At 32.9% G+C, this 14,597-nt stretch overlaps 1 protein-coding gene across 1 annotated transcript; it reads right to left on the minus strand.

Annotated features, from left to right (window-relative positions):
- Positions 1-14: 14 nt before the first annotated feature.
- Positions 15-13,343, minus strand: LOC106061232 (uncharacterized). The gene is made up of 13 exons (XM_056034569.1): positions 13,158-13,343; positions 11,348-11,516; positions 10,792-10,947; positions 9,150-9,288; positions 8,760-8,862; positions 6,965-7,060; positions 5,672-5,765; positions 5,408-5,485; positions 4,625-4,716; positions 2,961-3,060; positions 2,314-2,382; positions 1,564-1,658; positions 15-1,423 (listed from the first exon to the last, which is right to left on the minus strand). The coding sequence occupies exons 1-13, from the start codon at positions 13,295-13,297 to the stop codon at positions 1,336-1,338; spliced, it is 1,419 nt and encodes a 472-aa protein (XP_055890544.1). The 5' UTR covers positions 13,298-13,343; the 3' UTR covers positions 15-1,335.
- Positions 13,344-14,597: the final 1,254 nt, after the last annotated feature.

The following is a 14,597-nucleotide window of genomic DNA, read 5'->3' on the forward strand; positions in this document are numbered from 1 at the left end:
ACAAACAAAGCAAGTTTCATGGTTTCACAACAAGAAATTGTTTATGTGTCCATTTGGTTGTCCTATTTTCACACATGTGCTTACATTTCACACAAAATGACATGTTTGAGCTTGGGATTTTTGAAGGTCCCAGTATTGAATTACATGAAGTCCAACATTTCAGTGACACATAATACAAAAAGGTTTTATGGATGGTGTGTTGTCATTACTCTGTAATTGTCAAACTGTGGGTGAGGCGATCTTCTTTGGCGAACTTAAGGGAGAATGGCATAACAGAGGTGCGCCCCCCCTCCATGTATGCGTTATAAAGATCAACTCAAGTGTTATTTCACCCTCACTGCCATAGAGGAAAGTAACTGGCAGCAGATGGCCCCTGAAAGAGACACTTGGAGAGTTCTCACAAAGGCTGCAAGACATATTTGAGACCAAAAGAAAGGACCTTATAGAAAAAAGGCGGGGCAAATGACATAAAGAAAAGTTAAATAGACTACTGGCAGACAACGCTTTGTCAAGATGTGGAAAAATATGTGGGTCACAACTGGGTTTGCGTAGTCATGTGAAATAAAGCACTCATCCTCATCCTCAATCTTCAGAATCTAATACATTGCCATTAATAATATATAAAATGAAAACTAATTAATTACAATTAATAGATAAAATAATGGTCAATTTTTCAATTGATTAAAGTTTTTTTGTCGGGGCAATGAATAATTGTGCAAAGTTTCAGCTTGATCCGAGAATGGGAAGTAGGAGAAATAACATTTACAAAATTTATAGCAGACAGACAGAAAGTTGATAAAAACTTTGTAAAAATCAGGTGGATCTTGCAATGTAAAGTAAAGTCCCCCTTTCAGACCTATATGGCAGATGATGTAAAAGTCATCTGTTTCTGTGCCCTACAGTTATCGAGTGTGTCATTTGGCCAGTACATCGACCAACTGCCTTTACTTTTCCCCAACTAATGTCAGGTACCCATTAGAGCTGGGTGGACTCAGAGGCGCTTAAAGATCCCGAAATTAAAAATCCCAGGATTCAAACCCGGGACCCCCGGTTCGGAAGTCAAGTGCTTTACTGCTCAGCCACCGCACCTCATGGATCTTGCTATGGGTCAATTTATATTGCTCATTTCTTCAGAGTGTGTAAAATCTTAACATGATTATCTTTATTAAGACATATTTCATGTTTATTATTTAAATAAGTAATAACCAGTTGAAAATTATTTGTCAATCCAATAAAACTAGCAAACTAGAGAAATATGAGACACATTGTATTATCAATTGTAACAGAAACATACAATTTTATTCTAAAATAAAAAATTCAATTATGTATTAAGTATTAACTAGAAGCTTCCCCATCTATGACATCAACATCACATTGAACAGTTATTTCATCTGTGTAATTATGAACTTCTAAATAAGATTTCCTACAAGAAAAAAAAAATTTTCTTAGGAATAGACTTAATATCATAGTTATAAGGTTACTATTTTAATTTTCAAAAGACATTGTAGATGCTATAGAAATATATTTTTTTGTTAAGTAGACAAAATTTAATTTAGCCCTTACCAGACAACAGGAAATCTGTCTGCTATATCCTCCATCTGGCAATTGCCACTGTCTATCTGTTGAATGCAGTAGACTAGAAAGCCAGTACCTAGGTCCTTTCAAAAGAAACATAATGTTTTCATCCAAAATATTTGACCAAAGAAGCCAATAATATATACATTGGTAAAAAATTTGACATTTGAATAATCAATTGGTTTAAAATAACATTTATGTTTAGGCTTCCACTTTAACATCTATTAAATGTAAGCAATCTAATGATATGGAAAACCAAAGAGTAAATATACTTATGGCTAGCATAGATGTAAAGAATTTGTAACAGTGGGCCATACCATGTTACTATCTGTAGAGAGAGAGAGAGAGAAAATAGGTATTTATTAAAAGAAAATGCTCTAGCTGGTGAGAAAGCTATTTGAGGCATCATAGCTTCAATGCTAATTTTGGTAAGGCACATTGAAAACCATAGAGCATCAGCAAATGTATAAATCTACTCAAGATTTACATATAATTCTAATGATAGGCCTATAGTTCCAGACTTAGAAGGCAATGTACAAAATGGTCCTGAAAGTGTTTTCCCAATTTCCTATCAACATTCAACTGATATATTTCCCAACTTTGTATCTCCATTGAATTGGTTTATTTCCTTTTTTTTTAAATTTAATGTAACCAAAATTTCCCACAAAAGAACATTTAAAATTTCATCCAGCATGGAGACAAACCAAGTGGATACTAAGCTGGCCTTAATAATCTTACCTTCCACTTTTGTATGGTTTGGTCACTAAGCAGCAACCATTTCTGTATCTCATCCAACCTTTTCTCCACCTAAATAAAATCATAAATATACTTTTTTTTAAACAAATAAATATTATAATATAGCTGGGATACAATGATACAACCTTACTGTTCTAAACCGTGTGATTGTCAAAAGAGTTGAGTCGAAGGCTCTTCGAACTCTAGGCGTGTAAGCCTGCTTGAACAAACCTTTCTGTCTGGAAGAAGTCAATGCCTATGTAAGACATTGCTGTTTTTGACGTATCTGGCACTCCGGGTGCATGAACTAGAATACATGGTTGAGCACACCAGGAACCCCCACCATTTTCCTGTTTTACCAAGCTAACCGTGCAGGACTCACCATTATTGTAACGGTCCCTTGAGGAACGGCGCATGGATTATCGACAGGGATGTGGAAGCTCTCGCATTGTGCAATGGGAAAGCTCTCACATTCCCTTAGTGACCCTTAGACACTCCTACAGGAGTTTTGTTTTGCTATTCATTTAGCCTAATCACATCATCGTGATCATTTCCACCCGAGTGCCACGTTGAGGCAGAATAGTGTACCTGGGCTATTCTAAACCTAACCTCCCCAAAGTATCAACAAAATTTAACATGAGAATTAGTACCTGACTGATAGACTTTTGTTTTGAAAATGAACTTTTACTTTTTAATAAAGCTGCACAAGAGAATCTAGTTTTTTCTCTGATTGCTCTGCATAGGATGTACCTGAGATGGAAGAACAAAAGTTTAAAATTTGATTACTTAAAGATCTGTAATTGCAAATGTAATATTAAATCATATTCATTATAGCCAATGGCATCAGTCTGTAAATCAGAAATCAATTAAAATTGGCAGTGCTAACTGGCTGATTTGTAGCTTAAAAAATTCCTGACTTCCCATGCTAAGCCCACACATGCAAGACATGGTGGAAACAACAGCCCACACTTGCAAGACATGGTGGAAACAACAGCCCACACATGCAAGACATGGTGGAAACAACAGCCCACAGATGCAAGACATGGTGGAAACAACAGCCCACACTTGCTAGACATGGTGGAAACAACAGCCCACACTTGCAAGACATGGTGGAAACAACAGCCCACACTTGCAAGACATGGTGGAAACAATAGATGGGGTGGGATGGAACAGAACAGGCTTTAGCAAATGCACGAGCTACTCAAACTACTACTGAGATCTGAACTTCATTGCATGAAAAGTTCTCAACACTGAGCTGTGGTACTTGGTTTACAACAGACATGAATAATAAAAATATTTACATGGAATAGCAGCATAAAATAAAATAGACAATGAGAGAAGAAGTTGAAGAAAATATGATTAAACAAAGATAAGCTCTGACAAGGATTTGAACCACAGACCTCTGAAATGGACACAATGTAACAGGTCTACCCTCCCAAATAAAAGAAACTTTATATCTGTACCTGTAACATCACCCAAAGCCACATGGTTATGTGCCACATTGAGCTTGCCCAATTTTGTTTCCACAAAAATTGTAAATTAGAGTCAACACGTTTCACAAGGTTTCTTCTATCCCAGTGCTGCTATTCTATGCTCAGTCATGTTTATTTGTTATGTTTCAGCAGTAAAGCTCAAACTTCATGTACAGCCCACAAAATGATAAAGCAGGTTTCACTACAAGTGAAGTTATAATGAGCTATGAATTTTACATATATTGTATTTATAATATATCTTTGTTGCCAATATATTGTTTTGATTTGGCTTTTGTCTTTCTTCTTGTTCGCTGCATTGATTTTTTTTATTTCCTGTAACAGTAGACTTAGTTCTATTAATAATAATAATAATAATAATCTTTATTATCCTTAAGGAAATTTGTCTTACAATTTTGCATTACGCATTACAATACATTACAAGAACATAAAATTGACATTTATAGGATAGTTTCACTTGTAAAATGTTTTACATGTTTCTGGTGTTCCTTCAGAGTTGAAGATAATCTACATCCTAATCGTCCAATCCACGAGAGGGATGGCAGCAGGCATGGTATGAACCTTGAACCATCAAGACAACCTAGCAACAGTCCTGCGTGCATACCACATGACCAGGCTACTATCCAAACTTAAACATTACATGTCAAGCTTGCATCAGAAAGTTGGATTTTATTAAATGATTTCATTTCTAAGGGAACAAAAGAGTTCTAGTAGCTGTTTATTTTTGTGACCAGTGTCTTGGATCTTATCTGTGATGTTTTATTGTTAAAATCATGACCCAGAGATGTTTTTTTATAATTGTTGTTGTTTTATCAGAGACTTACCAAACAGTTTTCTTTTTAAGCAAGCCAATGACAGAACCATCCTCTGCAAGAAAATACAACACTTCTCCTTCATACTGGTATCCTTGCCTAATCTATTAATAATTAAATTTAAAAAGTTTGAAATATAACAGCACAAATGACCAAACCACAATAATAGCCCAAAGATTTGACCAAACCACAATAATAGCCCAAAGATTTAACCCATTTAAAATTTGTTTTTTCAGAATGTGACTGTATGTAACAAAGATCTATTTACTTCAGCATGACTTACTTTTAGAAAATCTTTTGAAAATAGACTAAATTCTATATAAAGTCTCATGCTTCATTGAAATAACATGCAGGAGAAAGAAATTATATGAGATCCAAAAAAAAAAAAGTTTTATACTTTTTCCACCATCTTCATCATTGTTCACAAAATGGTGCTATCAAATTTGGTAATTTTTCAGTCAGGAGGTTTCAATGTCATTTGTCATCAGTGAGAAGTACATAGAAGCCTAATTCAGAAAGTTTGGTTGTTTGTGTGTGTGTGTGTATGTTTCGTGTATGAATGTTGTTTATTTTTTGCAGCAATATTGTTATTTTTATAGTAATAATTCTGAGGAGGACAATTGTAGTCAAACTGAATTTCCATTTGTTGGGACCAATAAAATTATCTTAACTCTTCAACACAAAAAATTAAAAAAAGAATTAGGACTGAGTAAAAGTTATTATTTATAAAAGCTTTTTTGAAAGCCCAAATCTATTTAGAGTAAGAAACAGTCTGAAATGAGAAAAAAAACAAACCTTTCTCATTCTGTCAAATACTTCAGTGATATCAATAACCTCATAATCTATTGTAGTCAGACCAAGTGCTCTAGCCAACTGTTAAACATAGACAAAAAAATCTGAACTAAGAGTTCAATTTGTATACTTAAGTATTGTTAAAAAATTATCAACATAAATTAGCTTGAAATGTATTTATATATTTTTTACTTTTAAATGACATTACAGTAACTTGAAGTGGTGTTGCTATGATGAGCTTAAGATAGCAAGAAGCACTTTTCTAACCTCTATACCTATATGGGGTGGAACAGTACATAACATTTGATCTGGCATAGGTTCCAACTCTGTGCTAGTCCAGGTTATAAACTGCACAACTGGCCTGACAAAGTAAAGGGAAATTTGGTTATTACAAAAAATATGATATCTTAATAGTAAAGAAAAAAACATCTCAATATTAGTATATTTTATAATTTATTGTCACCACAACTAGACTTTTCAATGTTTCTGGAATTATTTTTTTATATTCTTATGCCAACTCTCTGTTTATATAATAATAATAATCTTTATTATCCATGAGGAAATTAGTCTTACAATTAAAAAATACAGTCTAACTATAGAAATAAAATCTACATTCAGACTAGTTTCACTCAAATATAACATGTGAAATGTTGACATCAGATCAATTCACTCAATGATTTGATTGCCAGGAGAACAAAGGAGTTTTTGTGTCTCTCTCCAACAGTTGTCGGAGTTTGTTTGCTACCAATGTCTTTGCTAGCAGCATTTATGATTTTCAGTTAATTTGTATTTTTAATGTTCAGATTGCCATACCAGACAATAATATTGAAACTCAAAATACTGCTGATGTGAGCATGGTAAAAATTGACAAGTCCTTTTCCTAACAGTAAAGAGGGAAATTTTTCTTAGTAATCATAATCTTTGTTGCTCTTTTTTAGTGATATAATTAGTAATTACAGTGAAATTTAATGTATCATGTAAGACAGTGCCAAGGTATTGAAAAGCTAAAAATCTTCCATGAAATTTTCATTTTCTTCAAGAAATTTGAGTATTTGATGTCTTAAAAAAAAGTAAAGTTACCCTTTCAGACCTTGTGGTCATCTGATTCTGTGCCCTATGGTGAACAAAGGTGCCATGTGGCCAGCACAAAAACCAACCGCCTTTACTTTTCCTCAACTAATGTAGGTACCCATTAGAGCTGGGTGGACTCAGAGGCACCCTTAGATCCCGAAATTAAAAATCCCAGTCTTCACCAGGGTTTGAACCTGGGACCCCCGGTTCGGAAGCCAAGCACTTTACCGCTCAGCGATCATGCCTCCCATTTGATGTCTTAATATGAATGTAATAAATATACTACATAATGTTGATTTGTAAGGTGAAAGAAGTTCAAAGTCATATTGTTATTATGTATAAAACAAAAGATAGAATAGATTTTAAAAAAAAAACTGACATGCCCATTATGAATTATTATGATGATAATATGATGATATTATGATGAATAAAGTGAGAAATTTTTAAACTGGCTGCCTGGATACAATAACCTAATATCCCAAAGCTTACTTTGTCAAGTGACTCAAGTTTTCCACATGTTGGTGATCAGGGGATAAAATTTCAAAAACTGCAGTAAATCTTGTGGCTATTAAAAACTGCAACAGCCTGAGAATCAAAGAACATTTACTTGACACAAACAATTCATTGCAATCATGACATGTGTTCCTGTGCTCTTCCTTTAGGTATCAGAATTTATAAGAAAAAAACAGGTGCTCAGTTCTATCACGGACACCAGCTTTGGATATGAAAACAAAATCTAGATGAAATACTGTTTCTTGTTTTGTTTAGCCATTTGACATCATTAAATTTAGTTTTGAATCACATTTTCAATGATTCAATACATTATGTTAAAATATATTAGAAACATTAGCTTATAAAAATTGACCAAGGTAAAGATTTTTCTGTTAAATTTAAGTTATGTAACTTTCATTGATGAAAAGTGTTCCCTCTAAGATATGTACAGGTACCTGTCTCCTCGGATGAAGGATGCACAATTATTTATTGCATATGACAACACATGCATCAATTTAAAAAATTACCTAATTAGTTAATTAATTAGTGGTAATTAATTAATTAAGCTTTATTTGTGAAAAGGGATATAAAACTTGCAGTATTAAGACATTTTGATAGTAATTGTGCAGTTCTTTCCCTTACTTAAGCTTTGTGGTGTTTTTAAAAGTATTTTTGTATAAATTGCTTGTTTTAAGCTTTTATTTCTGTAAGCGCAATATTATTTCCATTTCTGTTAATTAATTCTTATGTCTAAGCCTTGTAAGAAGTGAAAATGAGCTATTAGGAGACCTATTTCATCACTATTTACTAGCATCTTATGTCATAGTTATAAGTCTATATTTTTTTTGTGACGGTACGAACCGGTACACCTTTTTCAATGTGGGGAAAAAATTATTACTTTTCTTACATTTTAACGTTACATATAGGTTATAATTACATAAGCTCATGTTCTTAGGGGCTGCAGAAGTCCTGCCAAGTGTTCCTGATTCCAAAAGTTGATAATCAGACATTTGGTCATTTACAAAGTTCTGTCCGTTAGTAATTTATCTCTTACTTTACAGTCAGTTTTGTAAAACTATATACATAAAAAAGTTTTACAAGTAAATTAAAGCTCCAACTTTTTCTAGTCTCTGTTTTGGTTTAATCTAGTTCAAGCAGGAGAAGGTAATATAAAAGCTTAAAACTTGTTTTGGTGCTATTAAATTCTGTTCTTCTACAGACAAGCATTCTACCCATTGAATCAAAAAGTACAATTAATCCATGTTTCTAGAGACAAACCTACAGCTTCAGGACCTACAACAGTTCTGGAGTTCATGATACCCATATTTATGATTTACAGTTTCCAAATGTGAGACTACAGGTGTCAGGATTAGGGTCCACTATTCTTATTTTCCTAAACAGAAGCCAGGTATTCATAAGTACTAGATACAGGAAATATCCTTATATTTAAAATAATAATTTTTCTTCAACAGAAAATTATGTTAATTGATTTCTTTTTCCTTCATCAATGTCAATGCAAATCAAATTTAAAAAAAATAAAAAGACACCAATGCTACAACTGACAAGTTTGTATATATTTTGCAACTTTACATTTCTTTTCTTGATGGCTCCATACTATCCAGGGCATCTAGAATAGCATGAGAAACTTCAGATGCAATTCTGTATCTTCAACAGAAAATTATGTTAATTGATTTCTTTTTCCTTCATCAATGTCAATGCAAATCAAATTTAAAAAAAATAAAAAGACACCAATGCTACAACTGACAAGTTTGTATATATTTTGCAACTTTACATTTCTTTTCTTGATGGCTCCATACTATCCAGGGCATCTAGAATAGCATGAGAAACTTCAGATGCAATTCTGTATCGATCCCCTCTGTATAAGGCTATGTCACCTGATTTATAACATCAAAATCTCTTGTTATTAATCTTTTATATATATATCCTATAAAAATATTTCAAAAACTATATTCAACAATCTTTACAATAATCATATTTCTATAAAAACAAATATCTAGTTAATAACATACATGTATATCATTGTATAATTGAATTAGAATTATTATAATATTTAGCTAACTGTAGAATAAATGGCATATTAAGATAACTAACAAACGAAAGCAAACTTCAATTCTACTCACATTAAAATTTATATTAAATATTGTCATGTATCAACACTTACCTCTGTTACGGATAAGCATATGAACATTCTTTGATCCTGCACAAAGAAGAATTTGTCCATCTATCTGTATGCAGCTAAGATGGGCTGCCTCCCCATTAGCTTTTCGTGTGGCAATTACTTTCTTTGCATCATCTATTGACTAAAGAGAAGAAGACTCAGAGCAATCTACATAGTAACAATCTACATAGTAACAATCTACATAGTAAGTATACAAAAAGATTAAATATCAACATGAAGGATCCTAAAACATTACAATCTTTGACATGATACAATAAAGTCAATATGTAGGAGCCAGATATACCAGAAAAGATAACTAGACAAAAGCCCATAGCCCAAGAAATCACAAAACGAAAATGGAGCTGGATAGGACAAACCCTGCGAAAACCAGCTACCAATGTTGCAAGGCAGACACTTGACTGGAACACAAGAGGAAAGTGGGCAGACCCAAGCAAACCTGGAAGAGGTCAGTCATCAGTGAAGCTGAGGGTACTGGAATGACATGGGAGCAAATGAAGAAAGCTGCTCAGAACAGAGTGGAGAGGTGTGGTTGCGGCCCTATGCTCACCTGGGAGTGCACAGGATTAAGTAAGTAAGTAAGTAAGATATACCATGTTGTACTCACACAAAGAGATAAAAACTTAACTTTAAGAGAAATTTAATATAAGCTTACATCCAAATGAATTATAGTTATTGCTTTAAACAAAGTATATAAAATTCGGCCATAAAAATGAAGTCGAATTTTTTTGAATCATTTTTAGAACCAGGTCAACTACAGACAAGACCTACTCAAGATCAGACCAGGCTGAAAAGCAAGAACACTAGTGGAAGTATAAAGAAACCATTTTTAATAAAATACTAAATTTAGCACTAATGTATGCCACTGAAGCTTAAAACAAACAATAAAAAAAAAACACTAAATATCGGAGGAAAAAAAAAATTGACAAACACAATTTGAAAACCAATGGAGAATATGAACCATTTAAAAGCTAAATGAAATAAAGCAAATCAACGAGAGTATAAATCAATAAAGGAAGACTGCAATGGTTAATCAGTCTGAAATGTTAGTCAAATTTTAGACTGGTGAAGGTGATATATGATCAAAACCTTAAAGGAAAACAGTTTGAAGGAAAACAGCTTGAATATAGGTGAACAATAATGAGATATGCTTACAACAGCTTGGAATCCAAACTTGGAAGAAGAAAAACAGATGGGTGCAAATGAAAGAAGGATGTGAAGAAGACCAAAGCCATTCCTGGAGCTTGTTGGATGTGTTGCTGAGTGACATTAACCACTTGGCTACTTATCATGGCAGGTTTGAGTATATATATCCTGACTTGAGCTGAGTTTTGTTTGTGATTCAGCAACATGTAATGGGAAGGATGAATGGACATGGAAAAAGATTTTTTATAGTAATAATAATTTATGCTGTAAAAATACTCTTATGTCAGCCCTGATTTATTAATAGCCTAATTAGGAGATCAAGGAAAACAATTAAATCATTTCATAAAAGTCATTAGTATAAATGTTTTATTTCACTCAATACAAACTAAAATATAAAAATATATAATGTTATAAGCTTTAAAAAACGAACATGTGTAAAAGTGCCTGGACTAAATGAAAAAAAGATCTATTCAAATCTTACTTTGACAAAATATTTTTTCCAAGTTAAATTATCTCCCCTATCTCTGTCATCATCATCTCCAAGACCTCCAGTAAATTTCTTCAATGCATGCAATATGCATCTTGTTCCAGCATGAGGACCTCTAGTAATACGTAAGAAGCAGTTTCCTCTGGCTACCTTTATTGGAACAATTTGAATATTAGTCATCTAATTTGGAAACAAAAATCAAGAAAAAAAGAAAGAAAGGAACTTTGTGAGAAAATATCTAAAGATTTGAGAAAACTACATTTAAATGATAGCTTAGACCTAAATAAAATGCTTACATGATTGTGATATTATTTTATTTTATGTTACATATTTGATGTAAAGTAATTAAATATTAAATAGTATATACTTTAAATGAGAAATAAAATAGAACTCTAAAAAAATGAATGAACATGAAAAGATAAAGGAAAGAAAATTCATTTTAAGACTACTTAGCACATGCATGGATGTCAATATCTGAAGGGGAAAAAAACAGATTAAGAATTTAAATTAAAAGTATGCACCAATTCAAAGATTTTTTTATTTTACTTACCCTGTCTCGTACAAGTTTGTAAGTATCATATATTTTATCATCTGGTCCAGATTTAGAGAAAACTTTAACATCAATGAGTTCACCAGAGCAATTTTTAGGTAATATGAAATCAGGAATGTCAGTGTGCACCACCTTGATATAGTTTAAAGGTTTGACCCAATCTAGCCAGCTGTATGTGTAAAAGACAAAAATTTAATTTCAAAGTAGGTGCTTGTTAGCATCACAAATTAATAGCTAACATTCAACACCTCAATTTTTTATTCTCTAGACCTAATGTTTCATAGGTCTTTTATATACATTTCCTATGTTTGCTAAAATTTAGATTGTTTAGGGGATGTTTCAGATGTTCCTTCAGATTAGAACATTATTACATCCTAGACCAAACCTCTTGCAGTTAAGCAGGATGGTGGTGGGTGCGGTTTGATCCTGGGACCACCAAGACAACAGGCCAGAGCACATACCACATGACCAGGCAGACATCCATCTATATATATATTATTAGCATTACCCACTGGCTATAATACGCCCATCAATTTGGTCCCAGACTATATATTGATATTGTTTATTATTGTTTATTTAGCCGTGGACCCCCCCCCCCTTTTTTTTTTTTTTACATATAACTTGGACTGGCCCATAAATTCGAATATAGCTTTTCTCCTACCCCCCCCCCCTCTCCACTTTAACAAATTGTCTTATTTACACTATCTGACTATTCTTCTTCTTTTCAGTTATTTTGAAATATTTGATAGGCTCTGTGATATTTTTGGTCTTGGCCTGCAAATCATAATGCTCACATAATACTTTTGCCACCCTTTTTTTTAACATTTTCAATCAATTTTACATTTCAACAATATATCCTTTTGGCCAGTATAGAAAAACATAACATAATATAGTCATCTACTTAGTCTAGACCAAGTAGATATACAATATAGACTCTAGAGACTAGATTTATCTTATGTTATTATTATATTACAGATGTTATTTCGTTATTTCAAAAAAAAGAAGATAATTTCTTCCAACAGATTTCATGTGTCACTTGTATGAATTTGTTCTAGCATATGGCTAGCATATGACTATCTTTCTGTTTTTCTGAGTATTTCATTAGGTTTTGTTTTTCTATTAGTAAATTATGTTCAGTGTTTTATGTATAGACTGCTTTTGGCATATGTTCATCTTTTTTGATGAGCTGAAAGTTGGTCGACATGACAGAGGTACACCACGAAAATGCTTTAAAGACCAGCTTAAGTGTCAGCTTGCTTTAACTGACATAGAAGAAAGCACCTGGTTGCAGGCGGCTTAAGAGAGAAAAAAAATAGTTCATTACTGTCATTACTATTATAGTTATAGACTATTATAGTTTATTATACTCTTGTAATTAAATAAGAATTATAATTAAGATCTAGAGTCTAGATTACTAGATTGCCAAAAATTTTAGTAAAACAGTTATAGATTATAGATCTATTCTAGACTTCTAGACCTACTTACTAGTTTAGTAGTTATCATTCATTATCAATCATTAAATATTTATAATAGAATCTAATAATAATATAGACTATAGACTCTAGATAGAATTAATGAATTATTATTATAAATTATAGAAGATCTAGAATATATTATCTATAATGATAATAATATTAGATCTAATAAAGTAATACTCACTAATACTACTAATAGACTATCATTGACTATGTTACGTAATAATCTAGAATCTAGACTCTACTTCCACAATCTAGTTCTAGTCTACCGACCCGAGTCTAAATCATAATAAATTTAAAATTAGATTAATAAATCATTAGTGACATTAGTCTACCTTATTGCCTTTATTGTTTCCGCCTTTTCGTCTAAACTTGTATCAACCGTTTTTAGATAATTACCCACATTTTCGCGACATTTTCTGTCAACATTTTCTATTAGAGAATTAAAATCGAAAGAATTTTTAGTAGCGGACATTTTTCGCCCAGTTGCATTTTGATGACAACATACCCTAGTTCATAAATCTAGATATCGATAATATATGTCAGTGATTTCATTGTTCATATAGTCTTAAAATTATTTATAGTAACGAAACCAAAATGTTTGCTTTACGTGTTTCGGAAGTTCCATCAGAGTTGAAGATAGTTGGGAGGTGGGAAAAGGTTTCAGACATTGCCAATGACAGATTTTAGTGGAAGCAGCTTTCTGCCCAATGCGCCGAACGATTAGGTTTTTGAAATGAAACTTTTTAATAGCTGGATAATGCACTGTAGATACCTCAAAATAGGCATTTTGTTGGCTTTCAATGCCAATGACGAAAATGGTATTTGGTGGCGAGGGGGGGAGGGGGGGGGGGGGGAAGCTCACAGCGGTCCCCCATATCCCCTTGCTTGCGAGGGCGGAGAGTCTACAATTTTTCCACTAACTCCAGGAAGAGCCTATTCTAGGGTACAATAAACGTCTTCCCAAAGAATGAAGGATCAGAATGTATAAAGATTAATTATGTACACACATATATATAAATCCAGGCAACGCCCATGGCCGAAATAGGTTAAATTTTCTATTCATTCAAGATCTGTATGACCAATGATGATCGGGTACTGGGTAACCTGCATCCAGTTTGCATAACTTTGAGGGCGTCTTTATCCGTCTTCTCGTGTATACATTTAATTGTATTTCAAAGTAATAGTACGTAGTCTGCAAAACTCACATCGGTTTGGTTTACGCCATGGGAACCCGAATGCAGCCTGTTTAATGTATTTTATGACATCGTCGATGGGCTACCAGAAAGAGAAATACACTCTAATCTCATATCAATCTCGATGTTAAAGAGTTCCAGCGTCTGTTGATTCGCTTAGATAGGCCTATGTCGCTGAATCTGGACAAATTGTTGGGAGACGCTATCAATTTTTTTTTTAAATCTACAAAACTGATCAACATCCTTTGTTGGTATTCCAGACTTTGCTCGAAGATGTTTCGCAGGACGTAAAGCTGTTCAGTACTTGAATTGCCTTTTCGGAATCAGCTGAGAAACACTAGTATAATCTTAAATAATCTGTAATAAAAAATACTTTCAACTAATTGTAAATTTCTAATTTATGTAATAACTTTTGATAAAATGTCAAATACAACGACATTTTAAAATAAAATCGAAAACTATAGTCAAAACTGTAGCCAAAATATTAATTAGGTTACACAAAGAAGCAAAATAAACAATAGTTATTTGTTTTTTATGGGGAGAGGTATTTTTTCTTTGGGGGGGGGGGGGGGGGTTGAC

The sequence above is a fragment of the Biomphalaria glabrata genome, chromosome 7, assembly GCF_947242115.1.
Source record: "Biomphalaria glabrata chromosome 7, xgBioGlab47.1, whole genome shotgun sequence".
Taxonomy (NCBI): domain Eukaryota; kingdom Metazoa; phylum Mollusca; class Gastropoda; family Planorbidae; genus Biomphalaria; species Biomphalaria glabrata.